Raw genomic sequence first — 22071 nt, 5'->3', positions numbered from 1 at the left:
CATGGAAAAAAAATCCACTAATGCTAAACCTATAAGTAGTTAAACCATTACTCATTACAATTTTTTCAAGCAAGAAGCTTAAAGATCACATGGCATTTCAGATGAAATAAAACAAAGTACCAGGAACAAGAGGTGCATGATTTTGTTTATATGAAAAAGAGTAATGCTTTACAATGAGCCCACTTTCTTTAAATAATGAAATTAATCTACAGGGAAAAGTTTCACAGTAGTATTTCCTTAAGGTGACACAGCTTTGGACTTTGTTGCTGTTTGATAACGTTTTGTGCTCCCTACATTATTCACTAACATCACCAACATTGGTTCAGAAACTGACAAGGAGTCTGTATACAGCTTTTTCTTAGGAAAGAGGGTTGGAGTTGCCAGCAAAAGCCATCGAACAAGTAAGACGTTATTTTTAAGAGTTTTGTTTTTTAAGAATTTTCTCTACACATTTTCCCTCAAGGGTAAATTAACAGCAATATGCACAAAGATTGTAGTACTTTGCTGTTAATTTTAGTCGTATAGTATTGTTTAGTATTTGCCTTGAATGTATTATAGCGTTTAGAAGGTTTCTTTTAAAATGCAGAAGTTTTTATTTCCTTTTTTTTAGAGCCATGGAAAATATGTGTGGTTTGCACAAATCAAAATCTGTTTGTTCCATTGAAAATTATATAATTAAAGACCACAAAATATAATCAGTAATCACAAAATTAGATTATTATTTCAAGATCCTAAGATAATTTTTTTAAATATTTTTTTATAAATGCAGATCGATATCTATCTGAACATACTTTGGTTTCTAAAAAAAAAAAACTGACCATATTGTGTGCCAATGCAATAGGGACCTTAGATAATAAGCTCCGCTGAGGCAGAGAATGATATGAATGTTGTAAACAATATATGAGCAAATAATAATAATTATAATAATTAAATCACATATTTAAAAACTTAAGACATCTAAGCCATAAAGGGCCAGTATATCAATGTTCAACGTGAGTTTAATGAATAGGGCTTGCGCTGAACAAACTTTTTGTCTATTGTTTTAATCACATAAAATCAGTTTTTTGAGCTAAACAAGACCAACAAAGAAATTGAAGCTACAACTTGTTTGGTTCTTGCAAGTCAGTTCATTTGATTACCGATGCAAACCCTCCCATTTATCCTTTGTTTTGACTGTTTTGTTAGCAGCAATCCATTATGTAGAGGAATTATGTGTGTACAGCTATTCCAATTATGCTTGAATGGACAAAACATAGATTTTTCTTAACGGGATATTGTCATGGGAAATTTTTTTTTTTTTCTCTCTAAAACAAATCAGTTAATAGTGCTGCTCCAGCAGAATTCAACATTAAAATCCTTTTCTCAAAAGAGCAAACAGACTTTTTTTTATATTTAATTTTGAAATCTGACATGGGGCTAGACATATTGTCAATTTTCCAGCTGCCCCAAGTCAAGTGACTTGTGCTCTGATAAACTTCAGTCACTCTTTACTACTGTACTGCAAGTTGGAGTGATATCACCTCCTCCCTTTCCCCCCCAGCAGCCCATCAATTGGAAAGTAACCAGATAACTGCCTAACACAAGATAGCTGCCTGGTAGATCAAAGAACAACACTCAATAGTAAAATCCAGGTCCCACTACGTCACATTCAGTTACATTTAGTAGGAGAAACAACAGCCTGCCAGAAAGCAGTTCCATCCTAAAGTCCTAGCTCTTTCTGAAAACACATGACCAGGCAAAATTACCTGAGATGGCTGCCTACACACCAATATTACAACTAAAAAAATACACTTGCTGATTTAGGAATGACGTTTTATATTGTAGAGTGAATTATTTGCAGTGTAAATACTGTAATTTAGAAATTAAAAAAAAAAGCTCCAGCTTGTGACTTAGCTCAATAAAATAAAAAAAAATAAAAAGCTATAAAAAAAAAATATATATATATATATATATAATCACTAGTAGGCAGCCACACTCTGATCCGGATTGCCAAAATTAATGTGGGTGCTTGCTCAAATTATACATGTAGATTTTCAAACAGAGCCGAACTCCAATGTTGAATGAATAAAGTCAGATTTATTGCATCAATACGTGTATCCAATGTTTCGGCCCACCTTTATATATATATATATATATATATATATATATATATATATATATATATATATATATATATATATATATATATATATATATATATATTGTAAGCTGCGGGATCCAAGACAGACACTTCTCTTCTCTTTAAGGCAGTTTATTTACACACAGGGGTGACCATTTCAGGATACAAAACAAATAATAAAAATAAATCCTGCCCACTGGGCGCTACCTTTACACATGAAGAGTTCCCTTACTAAACTGGGCCCCTTGTGGACTACCAGTAAGCAAACACATAAGTAGGGGTCACCCCTGTACTCACGAATCTCCTGGGGGATTGCTCAGCCTCCTGGCTTTCCTCAGTCAGACAGACAGACCCTCTGTCACTTGGTCTCCTCTCTCTGCACCCTGCAGTAGCAAATGGCACCCCCAGCCCCTCTGGGAGTTCCTTACACAGGCAGGTGTCCTTCCTGCTCTGTGTCCTGCTCTGAGAGAGTTTCCTAACAGCCTCACTAGACCTAAATACCTTTCCACAGGACAGCCTTCCTGTGAAAGGTGAGCTCTAATCCATGAGCTGGACTTCTGGATCGGAGTACCTGGCTTGCCTGTTCTTTCCAGAATACTCCAGCTTCCAGAATCTGGCTGCCAAAGCCTTTAAACAGAGCAACTCTTCTCTGTTTATTAACACCCTTCCTGGTGGTTATATCTTCTACTGGGGAGCTCTTAAAGGGAAAACACACCTTTTCCCACATTGTTTTGGTCACTCTACCACAATATGTATAAAGGTGGGCCGAAACGGCCTTCAGGATGAATAAACCTTTTTTCCTTTTTTGACACCAATTGTCTGTATATATATATCTATATAAGCCAAAAGTGGAACGCACAACCATAAGTCAGTCAGTGTCTGGGTGCCAGGAGTATAGCAACCAAAAATAAAAAGATGAGTCTAAATAGAAGTTTATTTATTCCAACGTTTCGGTTCCATGTTAGAAACTTCGTCATGGGACATGGAACCAAAACGTTGTAATAAATAAACCTCTATTTAGACTAATCTTTTTGTTTTTGGTTTGGTTTATATAATAACAAAAATAGAAATTACCAGCACTCACGAAAAAGTTGTGAAATAGCGCCTGGTTGCAATCCTCAAAGGTCAGCAATCATAGAATGCATAGAAGGAGCACTCACAGGTCTTAGCAGAAAATCGAAAAAGTATTTATTGTAGGCACAAAAAACTAATGTTTCGGCTGTGGCACCAGCCTTTCTCAAAGTGAATCACAAGTGCTGAAAAATGGTTGTTATACAGGGAATGACGTGGTGGGGCTTTTCAGGTTGGGAATGTGTGACGTGTGCACATACAATTGGCCGATGTGTAGACATAGTAGACATACAAAATTCAAATCCACTAATCACCTTATGTGTTTGTTCACACCAATAGAATACACCAAACTATGACGTGTCTAAAGTTACAATTGTTTCTGTTAAGACCTGTGAGTGCTCCTTGTATGCATCATATATATATATATATATATATATATATATATATATATATATATATATATATATATATATATATAAATACATAGTATGTTTAGCACATTCATTAAACAAAGGCTATATTTTCCCTTTAAAAAGATGCATTTAGTACATTATAGAATTACATAACTATAATTTGTGGTAAAAGATATGTACAGAATTTATTGCTGTGTCATATTACTGAATATTTAGCTAAAGGGTCAAAAATGGTCATACAGGAAGTTGTAACTCACATTTTTAATGCTTTTCATTGGAATGTTTGAAACATTCCTCACAAGAATATTAGAGTCATTTTTAAACGTAAAGGAGAAGGAAAGGCTTGCAGCACTTGGGGTGCCAAATGTTAGTATTGACTTACCTGAAACCCCCGACCGGTGCTCCTAGCAGCAGAAAACTGCACCGGCCCGAGGTTATTCCAGTGAGCACAACGGAGCGACCCTCTTCCGGCTTTTTCTTTGCTCAAATTTCCCAGGGCAAACGCATGCGCAGTTGAATTAAATAGCTGACTTTTTAGTTAAAGTTCGGCTTTTCGTTCTACTGTGCATGTGCAGCCGGGTGAAGAAGATCAATCCGTGGTGCTCACTGGTACAACCCCGGCCCAATGCAGTCTTCTGCTGATAGGAGCACCAGCCCGGGGTTTCAGGTAAGTCAATACAATCACTTGGGAGTACCTAACATTTGGCACCCCAACTGCTGCAAGCCTTTCCTTCTCCTTTAAACATTGTTGCATAAAGCCAAGGCAGCTATTAGGGTCGTTGAAAAAAAACTTTGTTGAGCAAAACCTTACAAAATAGTACTTTCAGTAAAATTCTGCAGTGCAGCAAAGTTCCTTGCCTATAATAAGTTAAAGGGGTTGTATACTTATAAATTCCCTTTTAGTATGATGTATAGAATGATATTCTAAGACAATTTGCAGTTGATTTTCATTTTTTATTACTTTTATTATTTGTTTTGTGGGATTTTTAGACTCGATGTGGACTAAGTGCAATTTTGGAAAACCTTTTGAAGCAGGCACTCAATGAAAGCAAACTTCCAACAGGAGATTAGTTCAAAATGAAGACAGTTTATTGTGTCCACAGCCTTACACTTAATCATAGGCTCAGTCATTCAGTGCAATTTTGAGCACAATAGCCATAACCATTAACCGCAATGCAGCATTTTTCCATAAATTGCACTTCAGTGTGAATCAGGGACTGACACTTTTCAGTCCAGCTGAGTGGTGTAAGAGTGACATGCTCTCTATGCTTTTTAGTGCAACTGACTGTCAATCTGACTGACTCTTGCATGAAGAGAGAGAAAGATTGCTGAGAAAGGGATAATGAAGAATAACGTAATTATTTCAGAAATAATATTATAAGAATATAATAATCTTATATTATTTTATCTTTTTTGTATAGTTCCCTTTTAAAGAGCAATTTCAGCCTACAAATGCTACAGGTTTGAGGTCTTGTATTAACGACATGAATTATAGACGTGAAAACTAAAAGGGAACCTGCAGAAACATAAAGACAAATTACCAAATTTTTAGTGTTAAGTAAAATGTTTTTTTTTGGGGGGGGGGGAAGCCTTGTGCTGGTAACATTTGACACTTATGTTAATAATGAAGCAGGGGGAAACTGAAAAGAGGAGTCGCCTGGTCCTAGTTTTCTTCTGTGAAATTTGTGATTATTCAGTCTTTGCTGTCAGTGAGAAGGTTCATGGTATTTATTTATGTTCACATCATGGGGTGGTTGCTTTCAACCTGTGTCTCACGTTTTCTATTTAAAGTAGCAGTTCTGTTTTGCATTATGACTGTGGCCCAACAGTATATCTTAGCATAGTGTCTGGTTACAGAGCTTAACTGAAAAAACACATGTTTGTGTTTGATAGGGAAGTGTAGTTAATTAGTGCTATTTAAATATAACTTATAAATAAAAATATATACACACAGGTATAGGATATATTATCCAAAATATTTGGGGCCTAGTATTTTCAGATAAGGGAGATAAAAATTAAAGGCACTAAAACACAAAAGACACTCCAGTTTAGATATAGTGGTCCAGGTGCCAGGTGCTCCAGCCCTAGACCCTTAGCTTGAGAGAGCAGACAAAACAACATGAGAAAAAAATTGTGTATCAGGCACACTGAAAACTCACAAACAGGGCAATCAAAAAAAAATCTTTATACTATCAAAAGCCTAGGTAAACAAATGGTAACTTATACCATCAAAAGCATAGGCTCAAGTGTGCTCATTTTTTTTTCTCATGTTACAGTTTGTCCACATCCACAAGGGATTACTCTATAATTTGGATCACCATATCTTGTCTACTAAAAAAATCACTTTAACATTAAATAAACCCAATAGGATTGTTTTACTGCCAATATGGTTTCATGCAACTTAGTTACCATCAAGTACAAGATTATTTAATTATTGCAGAGAAAAAGGAAATCATTTTTAGAAATTGAACTGTAGGGGATTCTGCCCTCCTCTTATTTGCAGCTTTCTGAATAATGGGTTTCTTGCCTAAGGGATCCTATACCTGTACATAAAAATCTGCTTAATTTCACTCGCAAAGAACCAGGACTGTCATGCTATGTGGCTGAGATTCATGCTTTCTTTATAAGAGAGCTTTCAGATTGTAGCGATCCAAGGTCCTCTATGTTACCCATTGTTTTGGAGAACTGGGCTGATTTTTCAGTCGGCTACAGGCTCTTTGCTAGGGATGGGCTGCACCTCAATGATGATGGGGCAGCTGTTTTGGGAGAGAAGATGGCTAGAGGGTTGGAGGAGATTTTAAACTAGGTGTGGGGGGGGAGGGTTCAGTAAAAGATTCAGTGGTAGACAGGTTAGATGAGATAGTGGGCAAAGAAAGGGAAAATGGGGGAGGAGATTTGGCTAGGGATACTGTTAAGGATAGGGAGGACCACATGTCATATGTTCAATATGGTGCCAGTATTAAATGTATGTTTACAAATGCAAGAAGTCTGACTGGTAAAATGGGAGAGCTGGAGCTGCTGGTGATGGAAGGAAAATATGATGTGATTGGTGTGGCCGAAACATGGCTGAATGAGTCGCATGACTGGGCAGTAAATATCAGTGGCTATACTTTGTTTCGGAGGGACAGAGGCAATAGAAAAGGAGGAGGGGTATGTCTGTATGTTAGGCAGGATTTAAAAGCTCATATAAAGGAGGAGGTTGTGTTAGAAAATGAGGGGCCAGAAGTCGTATGGGTGGAGTTCTTCACCAATTGTAAAGAATCCAGCAAATTAATTGTAGGAGTATGCTATAGACCCCCTAATCTAAGTGAGGAGGAAGAGACAAAGCTCCTAATGCAAATAGAAAAGGCTGCTAGTTTAGGTAAAGTAATGATAATGGGGGATTTTAACTACCCAGATATTGACTGGAGCAACAGTACTGCTAGATCAGTTAATGGGAACAAGTTTATAAACTTATTGCACGACAATTTTTTAGCACAGGTTGTTGAGGAACCTACCAGAAAAAATGCTATTCTTGATTTAGTGATCTCAAATGACCCAGAACTTATAGCAAATGTGCAAGTCATTGAACCCCTGGGTAAAAGTGACCATAATGTTATATCTTTTAATGTCTGGTGCAAAAAACAAAAATATACTGGGGCAACAAAAACCATGAATTTTGCCAAAGCTAATTTTAGTGCCTTGAGGGCTGCCCTACAGAGCATTGATTGGGGCATTAGGTTTTCAGCTAAAAACACAGAACAGAAATGGTTGTCCTTTAAAATGATATTAAATCATTACTGTTCTCAATTTATTCCCTTAAGGACTAAACGTAGAAGCTCTAAGAATCATCCTGTGTGGCTTAATACAGAGGTAAAGATGTTAATGGGAAAGAAGAGAAAGGCATTTAAAAACTACAAATCTGTAGGGACAGAAGCTGCATTTAATGAATATAAACACTGTAATAAATGTTGTAAATCAGCAATCCGGAAGGCTAAGAAAAGAAATGAAGAGTTAATTGCGGTGGAGGTGAAAACTAACCCTAAAAAGTTTTTTAAATATATTAATAGTAAAAAGATGCAGGTTGAGAGTGTTGCTCCATTAAATAATGGTACCAGTATGGTTGTAACAGATACAGATAAGGCAAATGTGTTAAATCAGTTCTTTTCTTCAGTGTATACAATAGAGGAGTCTGGGTTCACAGGCTCACTTAATAACTGCACGAATGGTTCAGCTCAATCTAGTCAGTGGCTGACTCAGGATATGATTCAAATAGCTTTAATACAAATTAATGTAAACAAGGCTCCAGGGCCTGATGGCATACACCCCCGGGTTCTAAGAGAGCTTAGTTCAGTTTTAGACCAGCCCTTATTTCTGATTTTCTCAGATTCACTGTCATCTGGTATGGTGCCTATGGATTGGAGAAAAGATGATGTTATTCCAATATTTAAAAAGGGATTACGATCTCAGCCTGGCAATTATAGGCCAGTAAACTTGACATCTGTGGTGGGCAAATTATTTGAAGGCTTGTTAAGGGATCACATTCAAAATTTTGTCCTAATGAATGGCATTATGAGCAACAATCAGCATGGCTTTATGAAGGATAGGTCATGTCAGACGAATTTGATTGCATTTTATGATGTGGTAAGTAAGATTCTGGATAGTGGGGGGGCAGTAGATGTGATCTATTTGGATTTTGCCAAAGCGTTTGATACTGTGCCCCACAAACGACTGCTTTCTAAACTAAGGTCTGTTGGGCTTAATGAAGTCGTTTGCACATGGATAGGAAACTGGCTACAGGATCGGGTACAGAGGGTGGTTGTTAATGGGACATTCTCTACTTGGAGTAAGGTTCTTAGTGGGGTCCCCCAGGGCTCAGTATTGGGTCCACTTTTATTTAACTTGTTCATTAATGACTTAGGGGAGGGTGTTGTAAGTAATGTATCAGTGTTTGCAGATGACACAAAATTATCCAGCCCAATTCATTCCATCCAGGATGTGGCATCCTTGCAACAGGATGATGTTGACAAACTGGCAATCTGGGCAGCTAAGTGGCAAATGAGATTCAATGTTGATAAATGTAAAGTCATGCACCTGGGATGTAAAAATATCCAAGCCACTTATACCCTTAATGGGACTGCACTAGGCAAATCCATTATGGAAAAGGACCTTGGAGTCCTTGTAGATGATAAACTTGGCTGTAGCAAGCAATGCCAGTCAGCAGCATCAAGGGCAAATAAGGTCTTGAGCTGTATTAAAAGGGGCATAGAGTCACGGGAGGAGGGGGTCATTCTTCCACTGTATAGAGCACTGGTAAGGCCCCATCTAGAATATGCCGTACAGTTTTGGTCTCCATCACTCAAACAGGACATTATTGTATTAGAGAGGGTACAGAGAAGGGCAACTAAGCTGGTAAAAGGTATTGAAAATCTTAGCTATGAGGAAAGACTGGCCAAATTGGGGATGTTCACGCTGGAGAAGAGGCGCTTAAGGGGTGATATGATGACTATGTATAAATATATAAGGGGATCATATAACAATCTCTCTAATGCTTTATTTACCAGTAGGTCTTTCCAGCTGACACAAGGTCACCCATTCCGATTAGAAGAAAAGAGGTTCCGCCTAAATATTCGGAAGGGTTTTTTTACAGTGAGAGCTGTGAAGATGTGGAATTCTCTCCCTGAATCAGTTGTACTGGCTGATACATTAGATATCTTTAAGAAGGGGTTGGATGGCTTTTTAGCAAGTAAGGGAATACAGGGTTATGGGAAATAGCTCATAGTCCAAGTTGATCCAGGGACTAGTCCGATTGCCATTTTGGAGTCAGGAAGGAATTTTTCCCCCTCTAAGGCAAATTGGAGAGGCTTCAGATGGGTTTTTTGCCTTCCTCTGGATCAACTGGCAGATAGGTAGTTAATAAACAAAAAAAAAAAAAAAAAAGGTTGAACTCGATGGACATGTGTCTTTTTTCAACCTTACTTACTATGTTACTATGTTACTATGTTATTACTACTGCAGGAATTGGAGCAATAACATTAATTAGCAGAGTAAATGTAAAAATAAAGCTTAGCAGGCACAGGCCTGGATTTGTGGAGAGGCCACCAAGGCCCGGGCCTAGGGTGGCAGGATTTTAGGGGGCAGCATGCTGCCCAACCACACCCACATTGGTTCAAAATCACTGTGGAGGCGCAGGAGATACGATAGTTTTTATAATTTCCTGTATGTCAATCCCCATTGCTCTGGACTCGATGATGAAAATCTGATTGAATAAAAGGGGAGGGGAGGGGTGACTAACGACAGCGGGCCTAGGGGCACCTGCTATGTAAATCCGGCCCTGAGCAGGCAAAGGAAACCAGTTCAGATTAGTTGATGAAGTGCTGTCAAATTGATTCCAACAACTGCCAGCAATATGTGTCCCGTCTTCTGTTTGCATCTTCAGGCTTTTCAGTGGTATAAATCCATCCATGTTGTTGTAATCCTCATCATCCTCTTTTGCTTTTCAAATGCAAATTTGTCTTTTTCAGTGGATTGGCTCTCTTTGTAATGGGCCAGATTCAGACTGATGAGAATAATTTATCTGGAAATCTGGAATTGTATTGGAAGCTAAGCTTTTTTCATTCACTTGAATCTCGGCCATTATGTCCAACCTGGTCAAGAAGTGCATTAATGAAAGATAAAAATAATTTTACACGGAAGATGTACAATCATGCTTTTATAAAGTACAACCCATGGAATAAGGGTTAATGCATTTTATGTCTCATGAAAGCCCTTCTACACACTGAATATACACCAAATCTGGAATGAGGCTAATTACAGCTACTTCTTGCTTTACATTAGCAATAAACTAATAAAAGTGGCTTCACAAGAAATATTCTTTATTACACCCATAATCCTAAAATGATATACTCACAGCACAGGTTTTCTATACTTATGTGACTGATGACTTGCTTCTCACAAACAGAACATCAGAGTCAGATATAGTACCTTGCTTAAGAGATGGATGCGCCCCATGTCTTCAATTAACTATGTACTTCCTCTCATCAGAGTCACATTTAAAAATGACAAGGGCCTCTAGTAGAACCCCAGTATCAGTACTCATGTTAATTGATCTCTGGTCATTCTTATAAACTTGCTGTACAAAAAAATATGTGATTGAATTTATGCTATGGACTGTTGTACATTTGACTTGTTATGGCACATTTCAATTCTCCATAAATAAATATTACAACCAACTGAAATCCTTGTACATGATATAAATATAAAGAATGGCTCAGTGGTGTACATCCTTATATTGGAGTCAAAAAGCATACACAGTCATTATTAAGAAATCTTATATATTGTACAAATGCTAACTAGAAGGAATACATGTTGGATCTCCCAATGTAATACCTTGGTATCATGTGGTTTAACAAGGTGCTTGGGGAGCTGCCAACTTGGAAGACCATAGTCTCATATATATATATATATATATATATATATATATATATATATATATATATATATATATATATATATATATATATATATATATATATATGCTGTATTAAGCAACCGCACTCTGTACACCGGACTTCTTGTTATTGTTTGCGGGTGCAGGGTCAATTGTTTTCATATGCAGAAGTAGTATATAGACCCGCACACCAATGTTTCTTTCCAATAAAGTGTTTATTTAGTACATTAATCCGACGTTTCGGCCCACATTAGGGCCTTTTTCAAGGATAAATGATGTACATTATAACTGTGCTTTTATACAAACAACCCCCATTTGAATTTGGCGCCATATCTGACGTCAGATATGGCGCCAAATTCAAATGGGGGTTGTTTGTATAAAAGCACAGTTATAATGTACATCATTTATCCTTGAAAAAGGCCCTAATGTGGGCCGAAACGTCGGATTAATGTACTAAATAAACACTTTATTGGAAAGAAACATTGGTGTGCGGGTCTATATACTACTTCTATATATATATATATATATGTGAGCACAGCTGGAGGAAGATATACATCCTTTGTGACAGACCTCTGTTTTCCCAAGAGAAACCCCACAGAAAACACACAGTTATGTATTAAGCTCATAATCTTATTAGGGTTTATATACTGATTTATAGGTGGGCTTATACCTTTATAAACTGTTCAATATTTAACCAGCTTGGTAACAGCAAATACATGGTACTGGCTCTGTGAGCAATAATTAGTACTTTAAACAGGACCTCTTGCACGTATACTTGTAAAAGGATAAAGTTTTTCTCAACTTTAATTAAGAAGAGTCACCAGTATTCCATTGCGCCTGTTCACGGTTGAGAAAGGTAGGATCTTCCTTTTCAGGTTACGGCCTGCCCTGATAGCAACTTCTTATTAGCCAGAGGAATCCCTTATCTTTAAGATTCTACAAATAACAATAACAATAAAAATTTAGTTTCAGGGAGAATCTGCTTACTTCGTGGCAAGGATCAATAACCCCCAACAACCAGATAGGATATTATTTTTCATACTGGAAAGATGCAGAACCCAATACTGCAAAGCTGAGCTCGGCATAATAGGTTTCTTTTCTGTTGTTTATGTGTCATATTTATGACTTATGTACAAACATTTTGTTGGTGCTAGATGTGTATGTGTCAAGTTTTCTGTGATATTATATTAATGTTCATGTAGAATGAATCTTAAATATAAAACCAGCTATTTGTGTTTTCCTCATAAAGGTCTCAGAGACTTAGGGCCCCATTTATGATTGCTCTACTTTTTCTGCTCACAATCATCATTATATCCTTAATTCACACTGATTTTGAGATGAAAAAGCTCGGTAATTTCTGTAATTTTTACCGAACAGGCTTTTCTTACAAACAAAAACTTTGGTACCTGAAAGCTGCCTCATTCTTTCTTTGTAAGAAAAGCCTGTTTGTAAAAATTACAGAAATTTCTAAGCTCTAAACCATCATGTAGTAAATTCACATCAGGTTTGCTTGATGATTGTTCATGCCGAAAAGCTTGAGCAATCGTAAATTAAGCCCTTAGTGCTGTTTAAAACAATTGTATGATGAAAGACTCACATTTGAAACAATTTTTATTTTGTCTTGAAGGTCGAAAAAGCTATGGAAATGAATAAAGTTGGAATTTCAAATGATGGATTTTCTAAGGTAAAATTTTGAAATGTGTTCTGCCCATTCTTTTCATTGTGATCATGGTTTGGTTTTTACCTTTGCTTTATTTCCTTCTGTCTCACTTAATTAGTTATTTTTAAAACTAGCCTCTTGCGGCTTATTAATAAGGGGGAATGAATACATACAAGGCAGGGCATTTAACTGGGAGAAAGAATATGATTTGAATCTGAATCTGATTTGAATTTGAATCTGACCTTGTTTTTACTCAACAACATTATTATTAATAGACTTACTAGGTTTTGCACCTTTAAGTATTTTTCTTTTTTCCATTTTATTCTTTTCCAAATATTTTTAGTGATAAATTGATCATTTCTAATATAAATGTCTTTCGGTGCAAGTATGAGCTTTAATCATCAATAATCATTCAATCATCAATAATGTAGACTGTAGTGTAGAGGATTGCATGGGGCAGTGATGCACAGCAGACAATCAGTGATTACCTTATTTCAGACAGGTGCAAGTAGAACAATTAAACTAATTTACAATTGGTTGCCATTGTTTATTGTCCTGGTGCAGGTTTGCCCAGCATTGATAAATAAACCCCAGATGCTTTCTGGTAGTGACCAAAAGGGTAATAAATTATTGTGCATCCCCAGTAACAAATCTGTTATATCTTTTTTTTTAACTTCTGTCAAGTGAGGTTTAAATGACTAGTATTTAATCCATATCAATTCTATTCTTGGTGGGGGAACCAAATATGGCAAATAATGGGGCACATGTTTGTTGAGACTCATTGATAAGGCTACAGTCTGGTAGTAACCTTTAAAGAAAGTAACTCATCTGCACTTGAATTAAGTAGCCAAAGACAAAAGTGGCAAGAAATAACTTCTCTTTAGATATTTACGATATGAGCTCCATGCTACTTAGGGGAGCAGTTTTGCTTGACCTTCCTATAGTCTGTCCAAACTGAAAATGCTAACTGCTGATAAACTTTCTTTTGGATAGTTCATCAACAGATGAAAGCCGGGGCAGCATTACTTTTGCACAGATGACCTAAATGAGGGGTCCAATGCGTGTAGCCACTTGAAATAAAATGTGTCCCCTCTTCCTGTGGGCTGATTGTACACAGCAGTTTACAGATATCAGAGGTGCTGAGTAACCTACCTGGCCACCCTACTGGCAGTTAAGCTCCTAGCTAGCACAAAGCCGTCAAAAGGGCCATCTATGGCCCCATCTCAGTTTTAACAGCATCAATGGGTTATTGTCTTCTATACTATGGGGCAAATTTACTTAAGGTCGAATATCGAGGGTTAATTAACCCTCGATATTCAACTGTCGAAGTTAAATCCTTCGTTTATTGAAGTCGAAGGATTTAGCGCTATTTGTTCGATCGAACGAAAAATCGTTCGATTGAACGATTAAATCCTTCGAATAGTTAGATTCGAAGGATTTTAATCCATCAATCGAACGATTTTTCTTCAACCTAAAAAAGCTACCAAAGCCTATGGGGACCTTCCCCATAGGCTAACATTGACTTTGGTAGCTTTTAGGTGGCGAACTAGGGGGTCGAAGTTTTTTCTTAAAGAGACAGTACTTCGACTATTGACATTCGGAAAGTATTTTTCCTCTATTCTTTCACTCGAGCTAAGTAAATGGGCCCCTTAGTGTTTATGCTATTTGCAATGTGTAAAAAGTGGAGTGAAACATTACTGGTGATGTTGCTCAAAGCTCAGATCAGCTTTCGTTTTCTAACTGTTGAAATCTGATTGCTGATTGGTTGCTCTGGGCAACATCACCAGCAATGCTTCACTCCACTTTATATACAGCATGATAAATATACCACTACAAGTAGTCGCTTTCACACATTCAGGGTAAGAGAGAACAATTTACAGCTAACAGAATAATTATTGTGCATGTTCTGTGTCATCAAAACAACTTTGCCTACAAATATGTACAAAAGCACAGCTGCTCATTTCACAGGTAGATTTCTAAGCATTCCCATGAATTAAATCACAAGGGAAAATGACTTAATATATCTGTAATATTGTGTTGGGATGAAAACTAAATTTAGTTAAAATCATTTCATTATGTTATATATTGCTAACATTACTTAGCCTTTCTTGTATGCAGCGTGCTTTCCTCAACCTAGTATCTTAGAGCCTGCTTTCTAAGCCTAATCACTAATATCTGGTCTTGTGTCTAAATTGCATTAGCCATACTTTTATTGTGTGCATGACAGTGAAACATTCATGCTCTTCTCCATGACAGTTTGCAGATGCTGTGAGTAGCCCTAAGAGGTAGACACAGGGGAAAGGTTAAGTATGTTTTCTGTCAAAATGGGTGCGTCCTTAATGATAAGGCAATATGGATGACTATTTTGCCAAACATTGTCTTTTTCTGCAATGTGGCTTTATGGCACATCATCATACTTTTGTGGACTTTTAAATCTTATACTTTCACACATCTTTTAAAGGATGATACTGCATCAGATGAAGATTATGCAAGTGTAAGTGACTCACTCCCAGGAAGCACAAAAAAGGATGTTTGGAGGTAAGTAACAATAAGGCTTCAGTAACTGTCACAACACATAAAAAAGGAGATGATTGCATTTCATAATAATTGCTGTGTATGAGAGATGAATTATAAACTATTTCCAGCAAAAAAAAGTGTTTTGAGAAGACAGTTACAAATGTAACAGCATTTATTAAAACTGGTAGATTTCAGAACTAAAAAAAATAAAGGCAAAGTTCAACTTTAATTCAAGATGTGAATTAACCGTGCTTTTATTTAATTTTTTTTTTCAATTTTGAAAATTTGAGGATCCCATGCAAGGGCCCATGAACTGCAGACAAAGCTGAGCTTATATCAACTTGACTCGTACGGCCAGTAAAGACAGACTTTAGGCAAGAGGGAAAACTTTAGAAAAACGGTCAAGCTCCCGAGAATATATTACCATACACCGTTATCCCATTTATTGAATCAAAATTACTTACTTACACATTTTTGAACATTTACACAGGATCACTGCATTTATATGTGGTGATTCTAATACCAATGGATTGCAAGCAATTTTTGGTTGTGAGACAATATACCAATGGTAGGATGCGATTCATATTCCATACCTGAGAATTAAATAACAAAATAGTAAATAAAGCTGCAGAAAAAGTATGAATTGCACTATAGTAACTATAGAGAAAGCAGACCCCACATTCGCAGGTAGGGTTGCCACCTGGCCGGTATTTTACCAATCTATCCAATAAAAATGATGGCTCATCCCAATGTTATTAATAGGGAAAAAAGATAAATATATAGAAAGGCCGGTCATTTTTTCAAGAAAAGGTGGCAACCAAGTCGCAGAAGGGCATGGACTGTGGGGTCTGCTTCCTCTATAGCTTAAAAAAACCCAGGCGGGAGTGGGCGGAGGTGAGCCTTGGGTGGGGCGGAGGTGGGCGGAGGCAGGATGGGAAGTGGGCGGGAGGATGAGGATTGAAGTGCGCTGGGTCCCCCTGAAGATTTTTTTGCAGGTTGGCCCGGCGCACTATAGTTACACCACAATTGCAAATGATCTTATAATATTAAAGCATACATCGAGTTAAATATTAATTTGAAGGCAAATGACCCCTAGGACTACAGAAGATAGGAAGATTGAGTAACTGAGGCTTCATGCTTTCTGGTTTACATTTCCATTGTTTTGTGTTTCCCTCTTAGTAAAGTGTCCAAACCATTTGATGCATCTGAACAATTTGTTAAAAAGCACAGAAAAATTCTGAAGTATATTGGTATTGGGATCCTCTGTGCAGGTAAGGAAATGTCTGCTCTGCTACAATGCCTTATAAAGAGGAATTTAGTATGATTATACAGTCTTCGGACGACTAATCTCCCCGAACTGCCTTACCGGCGGCAAAAATGTAAATCACCGATGGGATGCCACTCGGATTGCTTTGGTTTTCCGATTTACATTCTAGCTGGCAGGAAGGCAGTTCGGGGAGATTAGTCGCCCGAAGAAGAAGCAGCGATATCTCACTGGGCGACTAATCTCCCGAAATAGCAGCGTGTGTCTCTGCCCTAAAAGTTCCTAACTCAGTGTAAGAAAGATAAACTGATCCACCAAATTTTGACTTAAAGGGGTTGTTCACCTTTGAGATGCCTTTTAGCATGATGTAGAGAGTGATATTCTGAGAGAATTTGCAATTGGTTTTCATTTTTTATTATTTGTGGTTTTTGAGTTATTTAGCTTTTTATTCAGCAGCTCTTCAATTTGCATCTTAATCAATCTGGTAACTAGGGCCTGAATTACCCTAGCAACCATGTATTGATTTGAATAAGAGACTGGAATATGAATAGGAAAGGCCTGAATAGAAGGATCAGTAATAAAAGGTAACAATAATTTGTAGCCTTACAGAGCAATTGTTTTTTAGAAGGGAGTCAGCGACACCCATTTGAAAGCTGCAAAGAGTCAGAAGAAAAAGGCAAATAGCTATAAAACTATTAAAAATAAATAATGAAAACCAATTGAAAAGTTGCTTAGAATTGGCCATTCTATAGCATACAGTAACAAAAAGTTACCTTAAAGGTGAACCACCCCTTTAAACATAACAGCAGTTCTTTCTGTTTTTACAGAAATAATAGTTTTAACTTGACAATAAAATGTGCTGTGACCTCTACACAGAGTCTGTTGAATGTCAAACCTGTAATTACACAGTAAGGTGTTTTATACCTCACAACTCACAACTCAAATCATTTCTAATTTAAGAATGGAAAAAACACAAATCAGTGGATTCAGGGTTAAATGAAAACTCAAATTTATTGAGTTTTCAGGGTGAAACCCACTGAAAAAAACGAACATCATGATGGCTAATAACATCTTTAACTGGTTCAAGGGACCTCTGACCTTGACTTTTGCATGAGCTTGACAGGTTTTAGCCAGAGTATTTTCACATTAGAGCTATTTGCAGCTTTGAGGTATAATAAATCTCGACATTTTGAGGTTTTTTAACCTAAAAATATGACTGAAAACTACCCTAGAAAAACAAAATTTTTTCAGGTAAACACAACTCCACCTTTCATAAATAACCCCCTAAGTGATGGGAAAATACAGTAAGGTAGATTAGTGCAGTTTCCAGGCTGAAATTGTGTACTACATTGAGCCAGATTGTTTATACTCATGGACAACTTAGTAATACACACATTTAAAATATGGTCAGATAATGCTTTAATTTATTAGGATGTTTTGCTTTTATAGATATAGTTCAAGAGTTTTATAGCAGTATGTTTCTGGGATTCTTGCCTAATATATTACCTATGTTGTAGTAGTGTAGTAGTGTGCTGACCAATTAATAGAGGAAAGCTCAGTACAGCTTTACATCATGCTAAAAACTAAGGGATAGATTAAATGTAACTTTTGCATTCTTGACTGTAATGTGTAGTTACTTTATTTGGGAAGGAAGCCATTAAAGGGTTGAAGACACCAAACTTGAAACATCAGAGAGGTTAAAACATTTTTTTGTGGGGGGGGGGGGAGCAAGAAATCCATATGGAAAGACATCTTGAGAAAGGTTCAAGTCCAGGAACCGAAACGTTGATGTTTGTGCATCAAGTATGCTAAATAAATAAGTATTTTTACTCCTTGAAACGGTGTGCGTGGAACTTTGGATCCGTATATATATATATATATATATATATATATATATATATATATATATATATATAAATATATATATATATATATATTCATCCAAGAAGTAGGTGCACACTGGGATTTAATAAATATAAAATTTAAACTTTACTTGTCATCTTTAAAAATATATATATAATATATATATAAATTTTAATGTGGCAGAAAAAGTAGCTTGTTAAATTGATAAAATACATCTACAAAGACAAATAAGGTTTAAGCATTTGACATAACATTTATAGAAAAAAAACTGCCATTATGTGAGAAAACTCTAGACACTGTTAACTACTAACAGAACTGATAGTGATCTGTCATTCAGTATTTCTATATCATCTAAACAAGACCAGGTTGAGACCTGTAGATGTAGTCAGATGGTGCAATGTTTAAAGGGGAACTAAAGTCTAAAATAGAATAATGCTAGAAATGCTGTATTTTGTATACTAAACATAAACATGAACTTACTGCACCAGAAGCCTAATTAAAAAAATGATTTATGCTTTCAAAGTTGGCCGCAGGGGGCTGTCATCTTGTCACTTTGTTAAACATCTTTGCAAGACCAAGACTACGCACATGCTCAGTGTGGTCTGGGCTTCAGTTGAGAGGTTAAGCTTAGGGATTGTCATAAATTATCAAAACAGCGCCAGTCAAATAATATCTGCCATAGAAGCTGATACAGCAAGACTTATTTATAATCAGAATATGCAGACTGCACTGGGTCTGCAGATACAAATCTCTACACAGTGGTCAGCTGCTCTAAAGGGAAACAAATAAAGCTGCTTGAGGTCAGGGAAGTAAGGTGGGGTGCCATTTAAAAGTATGATTGTTTCCCTGCAGAGCAGTCTGGGACCATCTGAAGTTTCCTATCCACAGCAGTCAGAGCAAGTAAAAGGAAGGGGGATTTTCACTGCATACAATCAGGTTTATTATAAAAACGGTACACTTTTTTAAATTAAAGTATATTGGAGATAGATTTAGTTTTCATTAAAGTAAGTAAAAATGGGATTTTATTTTTTTGCCTTTACATCCCCTGTAAGTGCTGTGCCTATGTGCTTTTATACCCACAATATTAAACCCTTAAATTCAGGTATATAAATTACTCTACTAACTCAAATGGTAAGAATGCTCAAATCCAGAGAGTAATTACAGTAGATTTGCCTTCACACCTTAATTCTCTCTGACCTAACCCATTGCCTCTTTCTGTTTATTCAAGGCTTTGCTGCATTCTTTATAGCAGCATGTGTTCTGAATTTCAACCGTGCTGTGGCATTGGTGGTGATAACATGTGTGGTGCTTTTCTTTCTCGGATATGACCTGGTGAAGAAATTGTATGGGAAACATATAATTCAGTTTCTGGGACCTGTCGGGGGTTGTCTGAAAAAGAATAGGAAATGGCTGAAGTGGTAAGTTAAGAAAGAAGGACTTTTTTAGGAAGCTTATTTGAACTGCTTAGTTACACCAAACCACAAATGACATAACTCATAATGATAGAAGGGCAACATGTCAAATGCAGGATTTGGTTTCCACATTTAGCTAATGCAGATAAGTTTAAAGGGAATCTGTCACCCAGACATAGAAATTTGTATAATAAAAGTCCTTTGCAAATTAAACATGAAACCCAAACTCTTTTTTTATTACAACAATCATACCTGTGATAAATGTAATGAAAAATCTGAGCTGTCATATTTCGATGGTCCTGCCTCTGCCTGAGGCATAGAGGTGGGGCAGTTAATTACTTTCACTTTCAATTCTTCACTTTCTATATGTCAGTGCACTCCTCTCATTACCCCTCCCTGCTTATAGTCTTTAATTGTGTAGCGCTATAGTAAACTGACTTGCGTGAGGGCAGTTTTAGCTACTTTCCTTTGTGGGCTGATACCACAGATGAGTTCTCTTTCTCAGGGGCAAGCCCTCGCAACCCCGGTTTAGGCAGGGTGTAGTGTAACTGTAACCAGGTGCAATAGCACAATGATGGGCGCCAGTAGTTCTTTAACGGTTGACCATAGAAGTGTATTTATTGAACAATAGCACATAGATCATTCAGCACATTGATCCACAATGGAGCATAGAATATACACAGCAGCATAAAGGAAGCATATACTCACAGCACGTATAGGCTGAATCCCCACAGGCTAGGGAATAAACAGCAGAGAGTAAGTTGACAGCATGCGATGGGTATTGCCCAGTTTTCAGGATATCTTCCAGTGGCACACCAGGGGAATTCCTATCATCCCTATCTCAACACTTAGTTCCTTCAGTAATACCCTGGGATCTTAATCTCCTCGGCGGAGCCTTGAGCTGCTCAACTAAATAACCTCTCTATCACTCCTAGAGTGATCTATAATTGAGTATAGCTGTCTAATTACTAGGGCCAAGGCGCCTAGGGTCAACACTACCCATTCCCTTCCAGCCTGCTTGGTTGGGCTAAAGCAATGGACCCAGACCTCATGGTTCCTAAACCTTTTATACTCTGGCACAGTGCCATCTGGTGTACACTGTGTGAACTACAGGGGTACATAAGCACAAGGTCCCATAAGGACCCACTGAGGTGTCCATATACCACAGGGATGTGCCTGTCTGTAATGTGTAAGGGTGTCTAAGATTTTCACATCCCTACAATTGTATAGCCTGTGCATGGGCATTAGCTCCCTATTCTAAGAAGATTTCGAGGTCAAACAAAACTTGCCTTAATAACAGTATCCGCAACATGGCCCCTGCCTGTATGTTGTGATTGAATTCTAAGACTGAAGGGAACAACATCTAAATCATTTATATAATGTTGTCAGGGAGCCGGGAGCCCCCTCTGGGGAGAAGTCCGGATCTAGGAGGAAGCCCCTCACGAGGAATCAGGGTCGTGGTATCCAGGGGTAAGGCAAGAGAATAATCAAAGTCCAGGCACAGGTCAAAAGACAGGCAGAATACAAACAAAGTCCAAGGCCAGGCAGGGGGTCAATGGCAGGCAGAGAATCAGCGAAGTCCAGGTCCAGACAAGGGGTCACAACAAGGAATCAGGCAGATAAGCAGAGGAAACAGCAAGGGAACCCAGGAATACTTCAGGGAACAGAATACTATTTTCGGGCGCCATCTTGGCGCCTCAGGCGTCCTTTTATATTCGAATTTGGCGCCCTTGCGCCAGCGTCAGCGCGCCCGCGACCGTCGCGCCGCGCTGACGTCACGGCGCCGGCGTCGGAACCCACGTGGGTTGCCTGGGCGCCGCCATTTTGGATTCTTCGCCGCCGGGAGCGGGAGCGACTCCTCGCGCTCCCGGCGGTCTTGACAGTACCCCCCCCCCTCACGGGGGGCCTCAGGACCACCGGGACTTGGTTTCTGGGGAAACTTGGAGTGGAAGTCTCTTACCAAACGAGGAGCATGCACATCACGGTGTCCCTCCCAAGAGCATTCTTCGGGGCCAAAGCCCTTCCAATGGATGAGGTACTGAAGGGACCCTCTGGAGATTCTGGAATCAAGGATTCTCTCCACCTCGAATTCTTGTTGACCCTCCACAGAGACGGCAGGAGGAGGAGATTGGACATCAGAGAAACGGTTAGAGATGGTGGGCTTCACCAGTGAGACGTGGAACACGTTGGGGATTCTCATCTCTGGTGGGAGTTGAAGTCTGATGGCTACGGGGTTAATTATCTCCAAGATGGGGAACGGACCCAGGAACTTCGGACCCAACTTGGGAGATGGCACCTTCAAGCGAATATTCCTGGAAGAGAG

The 22071-nt window shown here is 38.0% G+C and overlaps 1 protein-coding gene across 2 annotated transcripts in view; it reads left to right on the top strand.

Moving 5' to 3' along the window:
* slc28a2.L (solute carrier family 28 (concentrative nucleoside transporter), member 2 L homeolog) overlaps positions 1-22071 on the top strand; it is a 60034-nt gene that overhangs the window by 5220 nt on the left and 32743 nt on the right. Inside the window, exons 1-5 of one of the 2 annotated variants that reach the window (NM_001093313.1) lie at positions 123-401; positions 12660-12716; positions 15154-15230; positions 16389-16480; positions 19565-19754. In NM_001093313.1, coding sequence (NP_001086782.2) covers positions 12672-12716; positions 15154-15230; positions 16389-16480; positions 19565-19754 — 404 coding nt within the window. In that variant the 5' untranslated portion in view covers positions 123-401; positions 12660-12671. Of the gene's footprint in view, positions 1-122; positions 402-12659; positions 12717-15153; positions 15231-16388; positions 16481-19564; positions 19755-22071 lie in introns of those variants that run through there. The other variant, XM_018251024.2, reaches the window with a different exon arrangement.

The sequence above is a fragment of the Xenopus laevis genome, chromosome 3L (genome assembly GCF_017654675.1).
Source record: "Xenopus laevis strain J_2021 chromosome 3L, Xenopus_laevis_v10.1, whole genome shotgun sequence".
Classification (NCBI taxonomy): domain Eukaryota; kingdom Metazoa; phylum Chordata; class Amphibia; order Anura; family Pipidae; genus Xenopus; species Xenopus laevis.
This window is presented reverse-complemented; position numbering and strand designations above follow the sequence as displayed.